This window comes from Notechis scutatus, chromosome 3 (genome assembly GCF_049901735.1).
Source record: "Notechis scutatus isolate UNSWTSFEM ecotype Mainland chromosome 3, rNotScu1.2, whole genome shotgun sequence".
Classification (NCBI taxonomy): domain Eukaryota; kingdom Metazoa; phylum Chordata; class Lepidosauria; order Squamata; family Elapidae; genus Notechis; species Notechis scutatus.
In genome coordinates, this window is record NC_142011.1 from 55,638,931 (window position 1) to 55,656,303 (window position 17,373).

The following is a 17,373-nucleotide window of genomic DNA, read 5'->3' on the forward strand; positions in this document are numbered from 1 at the left end:
TTGTCTTATCTACTTTTCATTGAAACATTTCACAGTGATTCAAGATGGAAGCAAAACAGATAATCAGCTACACTGAGATTGAAATTGTTACTTTAGTTAGTTTAAAAAAAATGACTGTCATTGCTGTGCTTCCCATCCTAGAAATATTAATGGGTTGTTTTCAGAAAAGTGTTTTCTAAATATTAGCTAGGTATTGGAACTCCAGGTTCTGAGATCAATTAAAGCTAGAAATATTAAATAAGCATGGAGTTTATTCCTTCAGAGTCTTCTCTGGTTCTTCCAACATTGCCATTCACTGAAGCAATAACATTAGAACAACCTAGATAAATCAGTAAGATAGACATCAAAAACAGAAATAGGCAACAGAATGTAGAAATTAATCAGGCATATAAATGTTCTGATTTTGGCACAAGCTGTGTTTTAATATTTTACAAAGGCAGACTTGGTTAAGAAGAGGGGCTAGTGCTCTTCTATTAAAACACATTCCTCATTCCTCTTGCCCATTTACAGGTGGCACACAACTAGAAGTGAAGCTCATCTTGCTATGGAAGCACAATATGAGAATTGAGTATTTGGCGGTGGCCCCCTGGCCCCTAGATCCTTCGAAACGTAGCACCTGGGTGGAAGTGACTATGGAAGGCAGCTATGACATTTTGCACGACATCAGCTGCACTGTACGCAAGCCCATCACCAGCCTCTATCGCACCACTGTGATACGCCGATTCTGGAACACCCTGCAAAGGTGAAGGTTTGCTTGGTGTGCCTATTCAGTGGGATTTTTTCTCCCCAAGGGCTATGGGCAAATATGTAACACTGCCCTTTAGTTTGTTTAAACGTTTGTTTAGTCCCAATAAAGAATGCTAATGCGAATAATGTTTATAAACTAGGAACTATTGTTGATCATGATTGTTTTCCTCATTTCTATTTGGACATTTGAAACAACTTCACTGTTAGGCACTGTTTGATTCTAGAGAAACCTATTTAATGGGAGTTAGAGATTGTTTTGAACACATCCATCTCTAATAGGATATAAATTGTGACTTAAAGATCCTTGAAAGGAATTTTTATTGTTGTTCATTTTTCAGTATCAACCAAACTGATCAGATGCTGGTTCATCTGCAATCATTTGACAGCGTCCCAGAGCATTTCACCATTCCTGAAAGCACTCGAAATGGAGTGCCACTGTTCTATATTCCTCCAGGATCTACTACACCGGTACATTATTTGTATATTACTAGCCAATTTGCACTAAGAAGCAATATATCTAAGTTGCTGCCTTTTTAGCAACCTTTATCTAAGTTGCTGCCTAAGTTGCTGCATTCCTTTTTCTGTCTTAGAGGGTTTAAAACTTGCTTTATATCTATCTCTCTTAATGTCTCAAGTTAGGAAATAAGCCATTTGGTTGTTTGATTTGATGAGGGAAGGATGAAAGAGAAAAAGAAACTGTATATGCTGTTACAATAATAATTAAATGAGGGTGCTCAGATTCTTGATTATTTGGAATCATACCTTGGCAGCAATAGGTTGGAAACGAGATTCAACATACTTGCTGTTACCTCTAACCTTGCAGTAAGAGCAGCTAAATTAACAAACAAATATTCTGTGTATCACTTATTTACTCTGCTCTTTGTGTTGCTCATTAGACCTATCACGACTGGCTGTTGCAGTATACCATTTTCTGAGCTTGGTTGTTTGTTTGCAGATTTTTCATTACCTGATTAGGTAACATTTTCAGTGAATTGAAGGAGCGCTGAAGATGTTATCTAGTTGGGTAACATGTCTGCAAGCGAACAACTAAGTTGTTCCAAGGTCTTCATACAGGACTACCTGTAACTGCCTAATATGGTTTTTCTGAGCTAAAATCTTTAAACAACCACTTGCACAGATGCAAGCAGATTCATGAAATATGATTTCTGCCATTTTCAGGTCCTGTCCTTGCAGCACAGTAGCTCAGACTCCAGTCACTCACAGTTTGCAGCCTACTGGAAGCCTATCCTATCAATGGATGCCAATCTCTGGCAGAGGTGGTTGCACATGCACCGCATTGTTATCCTCTTGGAACATGACATGTACGTGCAAGAAAACATACAAGACTTGTATGTGGCATGGTATTATATTTAACATTTCAAGAGTTCCAGAGCTTACCAGCCGTTGTATTGTTATTGAGGGCTGAGAGGCAACAGAGGTTGAACAATAAGGTCTTGCATGAATTTTTCGTGGGGTAGGAAGAATCGAGGATAATGATGGTACCTGAATAACAGGCACTAACTAACTGTTTGATCTGTTTGACAGGCCAATCCCAAAGCATTTGCACACCCCAGGTAACAATGGTCGTTACAGCACCATCCAGTGTCGCATTTCCCATTCAGCTCTGACTTCTTTGCTGCGTGACTGGAGTAGCTTTGTGCTGGTGGAAGGCTACTCTTATGTCAAACTCATGCACAGGTGAGGAAATTCAAGGGCAGAGGGGAGAAAGAGCTGAGCCTGAAGTGTTGAAATCCATGAAGATATACAATTCAATGGGGATAGAAAGTTTTTGCATAAGATTTAACCAATCATGTTGAGTAAATAACTCTTAAGAGGAAAAGCTCAACAAGCATTTCAGACTCATTGATTAGTATAAATAGTCCTACACTTGCAACCAGGATTGAGCCCAACATTTCTGTGGCTAAACAAGACATTTGTTAAGTGAGTTTTGCCCCAGTTTAGCACCTTTCTTGCCACAATTGTTAAGTGCATCACTGCAGTTATTCCCAAAGGAAAAGTTTCTGTTATACTTTAATCTTCAAATTCTTCTGAATTAGTACTTGTGTCCAAAAACTCTTGGCTTTTTTAACACATGTCCAACAAATACGCTAAAATGTCCCTTCACTTATTGTTGGTATCACAATAAATTTATTCAATTTGCTATTTCTTTCTTGTACTGCAGCTCTGAAGATCTGTCTCCTTTTTCATTTTATGTGGTGAGGATTATTTCCAAAGCTCCCTGCATGGTTCTTCGGCTGGGTTTCCCCATTGGGACACTTGCAAAACTCAGGAATAAAGTGAGTGTTTAGCAAGTTTGCTTGAGACACAGTGAATGTTATTTAGAATTGCAAAAAATGCACAGCTAAAATGTGCTTGGTGGATGTTAGCCTTGGAGTAAAGTTTTAGGATTGCCAAGAAGCATGTTTTGCATCTGTATTTTTAGGTTGCATATTAAAAGGGGTCACGTTACAAGCTTCTCTTCCAGACCTTAAATAGCATTTAGGAATCACTACCTGAAAGTAGCTGGATGAATCACTTTCCACATGATCAGATTTTACAAAACAAGTCATTTCTAACTAAAATGTGTTAAGAAGAAACGGGATTTGGCTTTTTAGGTCAGTTTTAAAGTAAACCAGTTCCATAAGAAATGTCCTTGTGGCACTGATGAATTTATTAACAAAACATTTAAGGCATGGTTGTTGACAAGAACAGTCTCGCTCCTCTGAGGGAATTCTGGGACTGAATATGGCTATTTTGTTTTTATTATTTAAATTGATTTTCAATATATGCATTTTTCTCATTATTTTTACAACATTCAAACTACAATTTAACTTTTTAAAAGCAAAATTAAAGTTCATAACGTATTGAAAGCCTAGACAATAAATATATTTACATGTTACAAAAATTAAGTGAATAACATAGTAACGCATTAAAATACGTGGTAAAAGGTTGGAATGCAGGAGAACGTGTGCTGCAAAGGAGTTCGGGGTCTGCAAAAGTTGCTATTATGAGTGGTGCCAGTTCCTTATATAAAAATGATTTCTTCCTATCTATTTGCCTTTCAACAGATAGTAGAAGAACTGAGAGACTGTATCCTTCAGTTACGTTTCCCCCACAGAGTACAGAGCAAAGAAGCAACTCCAAAAGTAAAGCGAAAGGTCCTTGGCAGCAGTTCCCCATCAAAATCATCTTGTTTGCCTATGGCCCAGCCACCCCTCTCAGACAGACCTTGCCTTATAGTATTGCATAAACCTCTGGAAAAACTCCTTATCAGGTATTATGTACATGCACACTTATTATATCCCTATGTGCAGAATGTTAATTCCCAGAGATGCAGTTGCTTTAGCCTGGTTGCTGTTTTCCAGAGGACTTTGGCTGTAGTTTTTGTATTCCTTTATCCAATGGACAATGGATGGCTGTGTGTAATGGCTTGTCTTGGAACGCTTGGTTGAAAAATAAAGTTTGTGAGCTTCCTCTGTGTCTTACCTTGAACCTTAATTCATTCACATAAATGTATCTCAAGATATTATTGAAAGAATTATATACAGCATGCTCTGCAAATAGACAATATGTCTCCCAATTCATAAAATGTGTTTGGAGTACAACATTTCCCTCTACACATGGCGTGCCTGTCTGGATTCAAGCATGGATAGAGAGGGACATTTTGTTTTCTCTGCATAGTTTCTTTGATTTTTGAATCTTAGAAAGTTTTAAGTACTTTTTAAATTTTAAAATAAAAAGGAGGAGAATATGCAAGCACAGGCGGGGACTGATAGTATAATTTATGACCATAACAAACCAGTAATTCATTTTCTGGTCATGCTGGTTGGAGATACTGGGAATAATTCAAAAACATCCAGTTCACAAGCCTTGCACAGGTAGTGTATTGAGCTCATAATTAAGAGCCTTGGTGCACAGTGGTTAAGAGTGCTGTACTGCAAACTACTCTGCTGCAGCCAGTTGCCTGCAATTTGGCAGTTCAAATCTCACCAGGCTCAAGGTTGACTCAGCCTTCCATCCTTCCGAGGTGGGTAAAATGAGGAGCCAGATTGTTGGGGCCAATATGCTGACTCTGGAAACCGCTTAGAGAGGGCTGTAAAGCACTATGAAATGGTATATAAGTCTAAGTGCTATTGCTATAATGAGAAATCCAACTCCATGGTCACCTGTTGTCTCAATCCTTCTTTCTCATCCTCAGATACGAAAAGCTGCCCTCTGACTATCATGTTCCATGTCTTTTACCCTTGGAGAATCCTTCCATGTCAGGTCCTCTTACTATGGTGGCCAATCGCACAGCTTCCTCTACCCTGGCCTCCTTATCTCGCTACTTTTATCACCAGCGCTGGATCTGGTGTGTGCAGTCAGGGCTGGTCCCAGCAGTGCCCATCACAGCTGTGGCCCAACTACTGTCCACTCTCATTGAGTAAGTACCTATTTCGTCTTGAGATAAGTTGGAATTTACAAATAGGGGAACTATAAAAAATTTTTTTTAAAAAGCAATTATATCTGAGTCACTTCTTTCTCTGAAGATCAGTTGCTTTTGCCAGTACAGGTAGTCCTTAACCTAACGACCACAATCGAGCCCAGAATTTATGTTGCTAAGTGAGAAATTCATTAAGTGAGTTTTGCTCCATTTTAGGACTTTTCCTGCCACATTTGCTAGGCGAATCACTGCAGTTGATAAATTAGTAACCTGGTTGGTAAGTGAATCTGGCTTCCCCATTGACTTTGCTTGTCAGAATTTGGCAAAAGATGGTCACATGACCCTGGGACACTGCAACCGTCATAAATGCGAGTGAGATGTCAAGCATCTGAATGTAAATCGCCCGACCATGGAGATGCTGCAATGGTCATAAGTCACTTTTTTCAGTGCTGTTGTAACCTTTAAACGGTCACTAAGTGAGCAGTTGTAAGTCATGAACTACCTGTATAAGAGTTAAAAGGAGGGTGGGGCGTTGCATTTTCACTGTGGGAAAAGAACATTGAGCTGGGTGAACAAAATGTTTTGTCTCATATGGGAGACCAGGATACAATAGCCTTGTAAGTTATCCTTCTCTTCGAAATGATGCAGGATACGCTTGTCTGAAGGCTTCCATTTTGCTTCCAGTGGTGAAGGGATTGTCAGTATGGTCCAAGAATTACCTATGAAGGTAAAGCCTGTTGCTTGTTTTATTTTGTTATCTTCTGTGGTGCCACATTTTCCTGTTCAAAGGAACTTGGTAATAACAGGGTGCATAGAAATATGGTATATGTGCCTTCGAGTCAGTGTTGACTCTTGGTAACTTCCTGGACAAGTCCATGAGGTTTCCTTGGCAAGATTTCAGAAGTGATTTATTTTGGCTCCTTCCTAGTTTTGAGAGAGACTGACTGGACCAAGTCACCCAGCTGGCTTTGTGCCTGAGATGAGACTTGAACTCAGTTTTGCAGTTTTTAGCCTGATGTCTTAACCATTTCATGAATTTGGCTCTTTTAATAAAAATCTTAGTCCTTGGTATATCAAAATGTATTATGGTATAGCCTTCCCAAAGTGGTATAAATATTGCCATACAAAAAAGATCTGTGACAAAAAATATTTATTTAGGTATGATAAAAGTAGTAAGAAAAAGATGAGGGAAGTCTAGCAACAAATGGGTGTGTGAGGAAAACTATGAAGGGGATATTCATAGATAATTGTCAGACAGGCTCCTTGTTTTTTCTCCACAGTCTCTCATCCAAAAAAGACATTAAATAACATTCAGAAAAAAATCTGCTCTTGATTTGATCAAGAATTTTATGGCAAATTGGCACTGCTTCTCCTCTAGTCTTGGAACCTCATTGTGCTAGGAGAGGAGTGGCAAAGGAGCATGACTAATTTATCATTGGTTTTTTTTCACAGAGTGACTCCACAAAAATGAGTGGCAATGAGAAGCATACTTGCATTGTCCAATATGTGATATTCCCGCCACATGCTACATCTACCAAAGACAGGTAAGAAAAGAAGTCCTGACCCTAAAAGAAAGACACAAGGAATAGAGTCACCCAGGATCTGTTGTAGCCAGTATAAGAATGTGCCTGACTAGAAGGCTTCCAAGGGGTAACTATCTATACCAGGGGTGTCAAACTGGTGGCCCGTGAGCCAGATGCGTCACATGCAAACCACATCCACCCCAGCTCCGCAAAGAGAAAAAACATTGTGATACATCACGTGACAGCAACGTGATGTGGCAAGTTTGACACCCGTGAACTATCCCAGTAGCTTTTATCTACTGCAAAGGAGCCTTTGGTGCACACAAGATTCTCCACCTCACTCCTCCCCAGAAAAATAACAACTGACTTGAAGATCTTGTGGTTCTTTATTTGTTGTTTTTATTTAATGTAAGAGAGTGTTGACTACAGAATTAATATTACCATATAATCCTTATAATAAATAAATAATATTTAGGTCTTCAAATCATCCATTCTGAAACCAGTAAATGTCTATGAGTATATCATAAAGTATAAACGTGTGATAATATTCACTTCTTAGTTTTTATTCTATTGATCAATAAGATGCCCTCTTTGTTGCAAATCTGAGGTTTTGGTATTTACAATTTTACTCACATTACTGTACCAAGTTGTGTTTGCTCGTTATGTGCCCTTCTGAATTCCAGTGGGGTGACTCTGGATCACCCCAGTTCTCCAAAATGAGCACAAATGAATACCCAATTTTTTTGTGTCTATGGACTAATACTCCATAGGCCCCCTGAGCTTGAAGCACAGGGTAACATTTGCCAAAAACCCAGAGCTGTGATTCTCCAGAACTTGAAATTAATAAAAAGTGCTTTAAAAATGACATTGTCATTTGATTTATGTATAAAATTGTTGATTGGCTTGTCATATTTTGCTTTATCTCTGCATAGCGCTCTGTGCTGGAATAGAATGCCATTCCATAAAATGAATTGTGAAAACGTGATGCAATAAAGAATTCTGTAGAAATTTCACAAGGAATATGTAATAACTAATATACTGTATATTCATTCTGCCACCAATAAATTGGCCAGGAGCCATATTACTTTAGTTTTGAGTTCTATAAACTAAGCAACCTTGATATATACTGTAGTCTAAGACTGCTGAAGTTAATTTCTTTTAGTTTCAAGCTTGGAGGCAAACAGGGTTGGAATTGAACTGGAAAGCCAACTTATTTCCTTGCAAGCTACTGTATATGTTTAATATTTAAGGATGATTTGCATCTTTAATTATCTCAGGAATAGAATACCTGTATCAGCCTTCTGTGGAATCTCTCACGTTACTTGCTTGCTTTCAAGTTTCTCTACAGATGAAGATAATGATACAGAAGTGGAGGCAATTGAGGTGGACATGGAATTGAACATTGTCACAGAATGCTGGATTGAACCTCAAAGTGGCTATGTGGATGGTGTTCAGGAGAGTTGGCAGTACCTACACGGCTTATCCTACCAGAAAATCCCCAAAGCGGTATGTTTTTGTGCTGTGGAGAGGCCACATTTGTTTGACTGGCAGCCAATCTGCTGGTTTTTGCTGAATCTCTTTTGTTGAAAGGGATTAAGACAGGGATTGCTTCCTGTATGTGGGCAACAGGTGAAACAGTTATTCCAAAGCAACCTATGCATCCAAATGATTGGGAAGGTTTTGTCTCACTGAGGAATGAGCCATGGCTTATGTTTATATAATTGGCTCTGAATTATCCTTGCATTGCTGTATCATTTTGAATGCATTTTTGAAACTTGTTTTGAATCCTATTGAATAGGTTTTCCAGTCTATTTTATTTCAGATTCCTTTTTCAGATCTATCCTCGAGATCTATCCTGCATCCATACTGTGCTTGCTTTTGAGTACATCAGCCAACTTTGCCAAAACAAGGACTGGGTTTTTCCAGCATGCGATTTAAGGCCCATTGCTGTTGAAGGTAATTGGTTTGTTTAATGCTTTCTAGATATTCCTTTATTAGATCCTATGGACTTAATTCTGAATATGACATTTTATTTTTATTTTTTGCTGTAGGTCGTGATGCTCAAAGTGGCTCCCGTATACATGAGATTCCTTTCCAGTTTGACCTCATGAAACTTTTACCAAAATGCCAACAAATTGAGATGGTTTTTTTGATGCTGACAAGAGGCAAGTTGGGTGTATATGCATCAAGGAAAGGATATCAGTTCATTATTTCTTCCCACCTCTGAAACATATTAAGCAATAATGAAGATGATCACATCTGTAATGTGTGCCATCCTCTTTTGAACATCCCCATCTCACCAACATTTGGCCTTAATAAGAGTTTTCTGTTCAAATGTGTTTCCTGAGCAAACTTGACATTGCTCTCATAATTTGATGTTGTTGAAAATGTAATAATAAGCTTGATGGGAAGATCTCTACCAGTTAATATTTCTTACTCTGTAATTTCTGTTGTGTGGGATTTATTTTTAACTGGTAGGGAAACTTTAGATGCTCTTTGCCTATCTAGGCTATCAGATCTATATAAATTGAATTGCTGTGTTTTCCTAGCAACAGGAGAAAGATTTACTCATAGTTTTTATTGTCTTGTAGAAAATGATGGAATCATAAAGGATTCTTCTTTCTTGCCCAATGAAATGCTTCTTGGCCTTTTTCATGGCTGTCTCCAGCATGACCTCAGTGACAGGGAAATCACACTGTTGGACACAGATCATTTAACTTTCATGGAGCAGGTGCTTCAGCGAGACAGAGATGGACACCCACCCCCATTTAAGCTCTCTACTGTCCAAGGTAAGAGAGACACAGTAACTACTTCTTCCTTGAGTTATTCCTCTGATGGTTTCCTCAACCAACGTGTTTCTTTCCAGAAGAACTCCCAAAGGCTTCCATTCCTTCTGAATGCCAGAATCCGAAAAATACTTATCACTCTTTTGGCAACAAAGATACAGCTACTTCTGCAAGTACATATCAGGTACAATGATCTTTTGAGCTCTGTGTCAACATTTCAAATATCATTATGTAGCAGGGATGAAGAATTTGTGATTTTGTTGTATCACAGCTCCCTGCAGCAACAAATAGAACAGCTAATTATGAGGCATGTTTAAATGTATTATTTCAGCATCTGGAGAGCCACAAGTTTCCCACTCATGGATGTTAAGATCTAAATGACTAAATGATGGGAGCAATTAACTTCTGGTACCAAAAATAACAGTACATTTGCTTCCTGATTAGGATGGAGAATAAGACAGCCATACCTGAAAGCTATGCCATAATGCAATTATGTTTCCTCTTTCAGGCTCCAGTTAATATAAAGGAGTCAAAAAATGATATCTCACCAACATCTGTTACATTCTTTCCCCAATGGAGATGTTATGCCAAGCTGGTAAATCCACAGCATCTTTTCCTTACCTTCTTGCCAGCTATGTTCTCAGGTAAAGGATTCTGCTTTTAAAGCTATCTAGGGAATGCAAGAGAAGTTTGAAGTTTGGTTCTTCAACTGTAAAGAAATGAGACAGGTATTTGCCTGTATATTGTAGTGAATGATATAAACAGAATTTAAGCTTGCAAGATCTACTTTGCTTTTTAACTATAAGCCTAAAATGCTTCAGGTACAAAGGATGTTCTTTTTATTAAAGAAATTGGGGCTAGATAGCTTTATTTTTATATAAACTGGGTTCATAGAGCTCAGCAATAACAGTCCATTCCTTATCTTTTCACTTCATTGAATTTTCTTCATTTCAGCAATGGAACTAGGTTTGATAACAGAAATTAAATAAATGGGGGGGACGTGTAATTCCTTTTTGGTTAATTCAGATTACACATATTTAAGTGCCTGTGTGCTATACATTTGCTGTCCTGCTGTGCTACACAGTCTATTTAAAAAAGGGTATGTGAATGAAAGCTAATCCTGCATTTGTATAAATAAGGCAACCTGTGTTGCTAAATTCACTTCGTGTTTCACTAATTCCCTTTTCTTAGTGGAATGTTTGTGCTTTTTAAAAATGAGTTCAGTGTCTTGCCCTTTTGATTTACCCTCAGAAAGTGTTTATATATGATACCTTGCAGTATAAGTTACAAGGTAAATGGAATCCATTGTGCTGCCTAACAAATGAGTAATGATATGTGAAAAGCATATATATACTGATAGCCAAACAATTATAAGCTTAAATAATATGACAATTAAAAGCCTGCCCAGAGAAGTATCACAGAGTTACTATTTTCCCACTGATAGCCCTACGGGGAAAAAGGACTTTCTTGTGGTTAACATTTCCTAGCTGCCTAATAATAATTTCATCCATTTCTGGTGGCAAAGACAAAACATCAGTTATATATCCCATGGTGGATATATTTTGGTATTGCAATCTTTAACAATTACTTTGTTTTGCAGATGTACAGAGATTGATGACTTCTGGGCCAGACCAAACCTCAAAAGAGACAGACCTTACATTGCCCCAAGAAGCACAAGAGCTGAAGCCTATGGCCTTGCTTCCAGCTGTCAGCATAACACCAGCTGATGGTAAGGACCTTCTTTGCCTTGTTGGGCTTGGGAATGTTGAGTGGAGAAAGTACATTAAATTATAAGCATCCATGATTATATACTAGAGTCTAGTGCAGCTGTTTATATGAGCTTGGAGCCTCACTCTTCATGTGCTGGAATCTAGTCATGCAAACACTAGCTGCCATGAGGCAAACAATAGTAGATCATCAAAGGCAGAAAAATCAAGGGCATGGTGCCATTTTGGGAAAGCTGAACTTAAGACTAAATCAGATCAGAAATCTTAAATGCTGAAGCAGAGAAAGATGCTTTAATCAAGCATCTCTGGCTATCATACTATTGACCTGTGGTGATGCCTTTGGCTTATTTGTCTAAGACCAATTTAGGCATGAACTTCCAATTACTGATCTAAAATGAACAGTTTATTTATTTCTCTTATATACTAAGTCATACATGCATGTAAGCATTTATAAGCAGCTCAGGGAAGAGGAATAGTCTTCAAAGTTCTATCTTCTTCCTTCCTGTAGGAGAAACAGTAACAAATCAGCCTTCTTTCATTCCTCAGAGCAGGGATTCTCAACCACCGGGCCGCGGACCAGTACCGGGCCGTGGAGCACTCTGTACCGGGCCGCAAAGAAAAAAGAATTTTAAAAAAATGGCGGCTTTCTTCGCCTTCGGTGAATGCTGCTGGGATCGGGGATCAAGGACACAAATGAAAGAAGGGGAGGGAGGAAGCAACCGAAGCCTGTCCTGCTCTCTGGCTCAGCGGCTTCGGTTTCCTCCCGCCTCATTCCTCTCTCAGTCGCTCTCTCGCTGCTCCACCAGCCCAGGAAGAAACTGCTTCAAAGAAGCCGGGGAGGGGGAGGTGGCTTTTCCTGTCGCCGCAGCTCCTCCGAAGTGCCCGGTCACCCCCACCCCGCCCGCCCGTGCGCGGTTCAATTTAGTGCCCCGTTCTGCCTGCCTGCCTGCCTGCCTTAGTTTCTGGTTGATTCGGAGCAGCTTCGGCTGAGTAAAAGAGGCGAATAGTTATTATTCTCAGCCAAAGCTGCTCCCAAACAACCAGAAACTAAGGCAGGTAGGCAGGCAGGCAGAACGGAGCACTGGGTTGAACCGCGGGCGGGCGGGGTGGGGGTGAAACGGGCGCTTCAGAGGAGCTGCGGTGACAGGAAAAGCCACCCCCCCCCCCGGCTTCTTTGAAGCAGTTTCTTCCTGGGCTGGTGGAGCAGCGAGAGAGCGACTGAGAGAGGAACGAGGCGGGAGGAAACCGAAGCCTCCTTCCCCCTCCCCCCGTCCTTGAAAAAGTGTTTCTGCTTGAAACCGGTCCCTGGTACAAAAAGGTTGGGGACCACTGCCTCAGAGGAACTGGAAGCAGAATTGATGGTCCTCTGCAGTTCTTGGTCATTTGCCATAGAAACTATATATTCTTATCCAAGAATGATTATGGATTTATTTCTTTATCTCACATAATCTCATATGGTTTAATAGCAAACACCTTTATTGTCACCTTTTCATAGTAAGCCAGAATAAATCTTTATTGTAGTTTATCATACTATTCTCTATGTTGCCCAAGAGGCATGACATACGAAGAGTGCTACCTGCTCCAAGGGGTAGTTTTTTTCTAGTGTTATACAGCACTCACCAGCAATAATTACCTTATGGAGGTAAATTTAATATCCAGGTAATTATAGGTACTAGTACCGTGTTTCTCATATAATAAGGCCGGGTCTTATTTTTTTTTTGAGCCCCGAAAAATGGCTAGGCCGTCTTTTTGGGGTGACTTAATTCCCCCTTGCATGTTCAGGGGCGGGCGGCGACGGCTTGGATGTTGACCTCGGCGTTGGTGGGGCACTTCGTATTGGGGTCAACGCAGGCAGCACCATATCCGGGTGTGCCACAAAAGTACTTCCTCACGGCAAGCTCCCCACTATTCCCCCCCATTTTGCATGTTTTAATATAGGCCTTAATTTGGGGGAGGGGCTTAATTTCATTTCATGCCTATAAAACATGCTGGGACTTCCTATTGGGGGAGGCTGTATTGTTGGAGAAACAGGGTACTCATTTTGGCACCTATTTAACTAATGAGTATAATTAAGCAATAAACTTAGAAAAGGAAATCTGCCTGAGACCAAACCATGTACAAATTAAAAATTCAGCCTTGTCTTTTACACTTCACATGATGGTTTGGAGAGCAGGTAAGTTGCTCAATTTCAAGTCCAATGATTTGTCAGTTTAGATATTTATTGACTGACTAGAAGTAGCTCTCTGTGGTCATAGGAGAAGCTTTCTCTATCACTTCTTTGATCTTCTCTGGAATAGAATAGTCAGAGATTGGACTTAGGGCCTTGTGCTTGGAAAGCATGGGCTCTGCTACTCCTAGTATTTTACAATGGATAACAGCTGTTGAATGTTGGGCAGGATAAAGAGATTGCATGGCTGCCATGTCAGGTCACAATTAGAAAATTACCATCACCCCTTAATATGAACTGTACATGACTGCCATGTTGCTTGAATGCCTGAGGTTCAATGTGAGTTGTATCCAGGTTAGAGCAAGAATACTTTTTATTTGTATTTTAACCATTGTTAATATGTTTTTTAAACCATTTATATTTTAACTGTTTCATTCCCAAGATACATTTAATTTGCAGAAACTGGCCAGACTATAGGAGATCCAGATGCTGGATCCAAAAAAGAAGGACGCATCTCCTTCGGCCGTCAAGCATCTCAGCCTGACCTGGGTGAGAACAGCCGAATTCGCTGTCCTGTCTTTGTCTACAGTTGCTCCTTGGAGGTGCTACGGGAGCAGATGATAAATTCTAGGACAGAGAAATATCTACGGGATATCTTTTTCAGGTGAGGTCAGCTTGAAGCATGCAAGAAATTCAGTAACATCTGTACAAGTAGTAGGTAGATCTTGGACTGAGGTAAAGGATGATGTAATCAGGACTTAGTATCCTAACAGTTGACAGAAAAGCATGTGTAAAGCTATGTACGGTCAACTGAGTGCTTGTGTTGAAGTCAGGACCATTAAAACATGAATATAACATCTGGAGATCAATCTATCTCCAGATGTTGCATTCATGTTTCAGTGGTCCTAGCTTCAACAGAAGCACTCGGTAGACATTTGGAGCCTCCTTTAGATGATGAATTTCTTAGGCTTACTGAGTATGTCTGTTTTCCAGAAACCAGTCTGTGGAGCGCCCCACTAGTGCTCCTTGGTTAGATTCCAAGCACAAGGAAGTGGTGAGTTACTGCACTTTGCTACAGGAACATTCTCACCAGTGCTATGTGAAAGGTAAGGGACAGAATTACCCTGCTGGGGATGATGAAGTTGGAAAAACTGGGATGTTACACTTTATGCAACAAAGTCACCTTATGTTTGTCCTAGGCTTAACCTAGTACCTGGGGCACCTGAAAAGACTGGATGTTGCCATATTAATGTAACAAATCTATACCCCAGTAAACCTCAGACCCTGGGATGCCTTCTCTTTAACATTTGTCCTTCCTGCTCCTCAGGAAGACACATCAAAGGCACATTTGCATGGACATTTAATATTTATGTTCCTCTCTTGACAGGACTATTTCGGAGTCTTCAGCAGGGTCACAACATCAGCTCTCCTGATTTGCTAATAGCCATGGATTATTGTGAGGAACTTCTGCAGGAGATCGATATCACTCGCTTCCTGATGACACTATGTAGTCATGTGCGCACCTTCTGTGAGCGCCACCAGCAGCAACTGCTTGTCAGCTTAGAAGGAAATCAAGCATCCAAACCACGTGGCATACTAACTTCAGTTTCCAGGTAGGATTAGCATTTGATATAAAGAAGAAGAAAAACAGAAGGAATTGCTTGTAGTCTAGTACTGACCCAGGGTAAATATTTAGCATGTTGGTTCTGTGACTTTTCAGGATTTTACACAAGGAAAAAGAAGGTATCAAAATATATAAGAATAACAATACTGAAAATATAGGAGGAATTTGCAAATCTTCACATAATAATGAAATTAATCTTTAAAAAAAGTTTGGAAAGACTTTTCACTGGAATTTTATCACATGATAAAATGATTAAAGTGAAGGGTAAAAAAAATAAAATCAGAGAGAAACATAAATGTGTCTCTTTTAATAGTACATGTTAAATTAATGCTTTGGCACTGTTATCTCAAGTTTTTGAAATGATTGACAGACCTATCTTCTGTTTTCTTTTGGGCAACCCAGAAGTCAGAAGAAAGTATAAGAGAAATGGGGGTGGCAGTGAAGGAGGGGGGAGGTAGAAGATGGAATTAGGTTTTGCAAGTTGAGGAAGTAATCCAGTTGTTAGGTCATAGGTCCCAAAATAAAAGGTAGAAGCTCAGAGATAAATATAAACATGTGAATAATCTGGACTTAGTTAAAAAAGTGCATCCAATATCTAAAAGCCCTAAAATGCCCTTACCTTGGAAATAATCAGGAAAACAATTTCAAAAATTACTGACAACTTCATTTTGTAGGGCTGAGTTAGATTGTTAGTATGATTCATTAGGTTGACCTGCTAGCTTTCAAGGTTAGTTGATTTAGTCTTTTGTGGCAGAGACAATAAAGGGTCATGTGACACTTAAAGAATAACAAAATTGTTATCACACATAAGCTTTTATAAGTGAAATGTGATGTTTTGTTAGTCTTAAAGACCCAGAACATTCTTTGTTTCATTTATAATAACATAGTGATTATTTATCCTATATATTTTTGTAATTTCTTTGCTCAAACTATAGATTTGCATTCCCCACCCAACTGCTTAGCAACTTTATCTTATGCTGCTCCTTCATATTTTATAACTTTTTGCCTGTAGAAAATTTAGTGTGCTAAAAAATTTAAGGCAGGTTAATCTTATGAGGAAAATCTAGCAAAGGACAGAATTTTGAAGCATTATATTGCTTACAGAAATAGCATAAATTATTAAAATGCATGTATGTATAGCTTTTTACTCTAATATTTGAATGATATTAATTTATAATTTGGACATTTTTATGCGGAGTTCAGATAGTCTGTATTTTCAAATTGCCAAGGGTAAAGGTTATTCAGTTAGAACTTTATGAAAGATAATTATTTTTTTAATTGAAAGGTAATCTTTCTTTATAGGAAAAAAATGTTTGATTTCTACATTCCTTAACTATGGTTTAGCCCTGTGTGCAGAGCAAGGAGTATATGAACTTTTCACATTTCTCTTCTTTATGATGCCAAGAAAAGAAATACTGCACAAGTAAATTTCCCTTTAAGAGATTTGTAAATCCATGTTGATAAACAAGCCAGAAATAAACATATTATGCTGGTTATTTAACAAGCTAGAGTTTGACCAAGCAAAACTGAGTGTTTGATTATTCCTCCTCTGAGTTCTGGAATATGGGAAATGAATGAGCCCGGGCTTTGCACAGGCTGGTTTCTAGGCTCCATAAAATAGCTTATGATTTAGTGTTATATGCAGATATGGCTTTCAAGTTATCTTAGACAAATATAGTAGTAAGTTTTATTTATTAGATTTTTATCCCACCTTTTATTCCTTGTAGGTAACTCAAGGAGGTGGACATACATAATACATCTTACTCCTCCTACTTTCCCTGCAACAACCCTATGCAGTGGGTTGGGCTGAGAGAGAGTGCCTGACCCAAAGTCTCCTATGCAGCTTTCATGCCCTATAGTGCATATTTGAGGGTTTTTAAAAAATGATTGGAGAATGTAGATGTTACATGTTGTGGATAAATCAAACTTTTTGGGACAAAACATTATTTTATGAGAAGTAAAAGGAAGTGCCTCTGTCATTTATAATTTCTGATCAGAAATTTCATGGACTGCCTAAGGTTCACGTCTTGTGCTAAGCTTTCATGTGATCTGCTTATTTATGACTTAGAACCAAATTAAGATTAAGAAGAGTTGAATTTCAATTTGGTTTGTATTAAAAGTAAGCAAATAATTTACCATGAGTTTGACTGACGGATAGCTGTGTCAACACAGCATGTGCTTGTTCTGTCTTTAAGTCTTAATAGCTGATAGAGCAACATATGCAACTGTAGTAGAGAATTTTTTTTTTAAATTGTGGATTCCCAATATCTATTATTTATGACAACTTATTTGCTACTGTATTTGAGATACAGTATAAGGAATATAGAGCTAGAAGCAATAATACAACATTATGGCTGGAATGTTGCTTTTCTGACT

At 38.9% G+C, this 17,373-nt stretch overlaps 1 protein-coding gene across 7 annotated transcripts in view; it reads left to right on the plus strand.

The window, feature by feature from the left end:
- SZT2 (SZT2 subunit of KICSTOR complex) overlaps nucleotides 1-17,373 on the plus strand; it is an 81,661-nt gene that overhangs the window by 23,762 nt on the left and 40,526 nt on the right. For 5 of the 7 annotated variants that reach the window (XR_015748557.1, XR_015748558.1, XM_087960068.1 and 2 more), the window contains exons 10-28: nucleotides 511-742; nucleotides 1,086-1,215; nucleotides 1,927-2,069; nucleotides 2,293-2,445; nucleotides 2,930-3,044; nucleotides 3,816-4,021; nucleotides 4,946-5,170; nucleotides 5,819-5,897; nucleotides 6,623-6,714; nucleotides 8,031-8,199; nucleotides 8,529-8,649; nucleotides 8,745-8,858; nucleotides 9,285-9,482; nucleotides 9,560-9,663; nucleotides 9,988-10,123; nucleotides 11,080-11,208; nucleotides 13,833-14,037; nucleotides 14,367-14,479; nucleotides 14,761-14,986. Coding sequence is in view for 5 of the 7 variants with exons in the window: in XM_087960068.1 (XP_087816194.1) it covers nucleotides 511-742; nucleotides 1,086-1,215; nucleotides 1,927-2,069; nucleotides 2,293-2,445; nucleotides 2,930-3,044; nucleotides 3,816-4,021; nucleotides 4,946-5,170; nucleotides 5,819-5,897; nucleotides 6,623-6,714; nucleotides 8,031-8,199; nucleotides 8,529-8,649; nucleotides 8,745-8,858; nucleotides 9,285-9,482; nucleotides 9,560-9,663; nucleotides 9,988-10,123; nucleotides 11,080-11,208; nucleotides 13,833-14,037; nucleotides 14,367-14,479; nucleotides 14,761-14,986 (2,890 nt within the window). In the remaining 2 variants the exon portion in view is untranslated. The remainder of the gene's footprint in view (nucleotides 1-510; nucleotides 743-1,085; nucleotides 1,216-1,926; nucleotides 2,070-2,292; nucleotides 2,446-2,929; nucleotides 3,045-3,815; nucleotides 4,022-4,945; nucleotides 5,171-5,818; nucleotides 5,898-6,622; nucleotides 6,715-8,030; nucleotides 8,200-8,528; nucleotides 8,650-8,744; nucleotides 8,859-9,284; nucleotides 9,483-9,559; nucleotides 9,664-9,987; nucleotides 10,124-11,079; nucleotides 11,209-13,832; nucleotides 14,038-14,366; nucleotides 14,480-14,760; nucleotides 14,987-17,373) is intronic. The other 2 variants (XM_087960069.1, XM_087960071.1) reach the window with 1 other exon arrangement.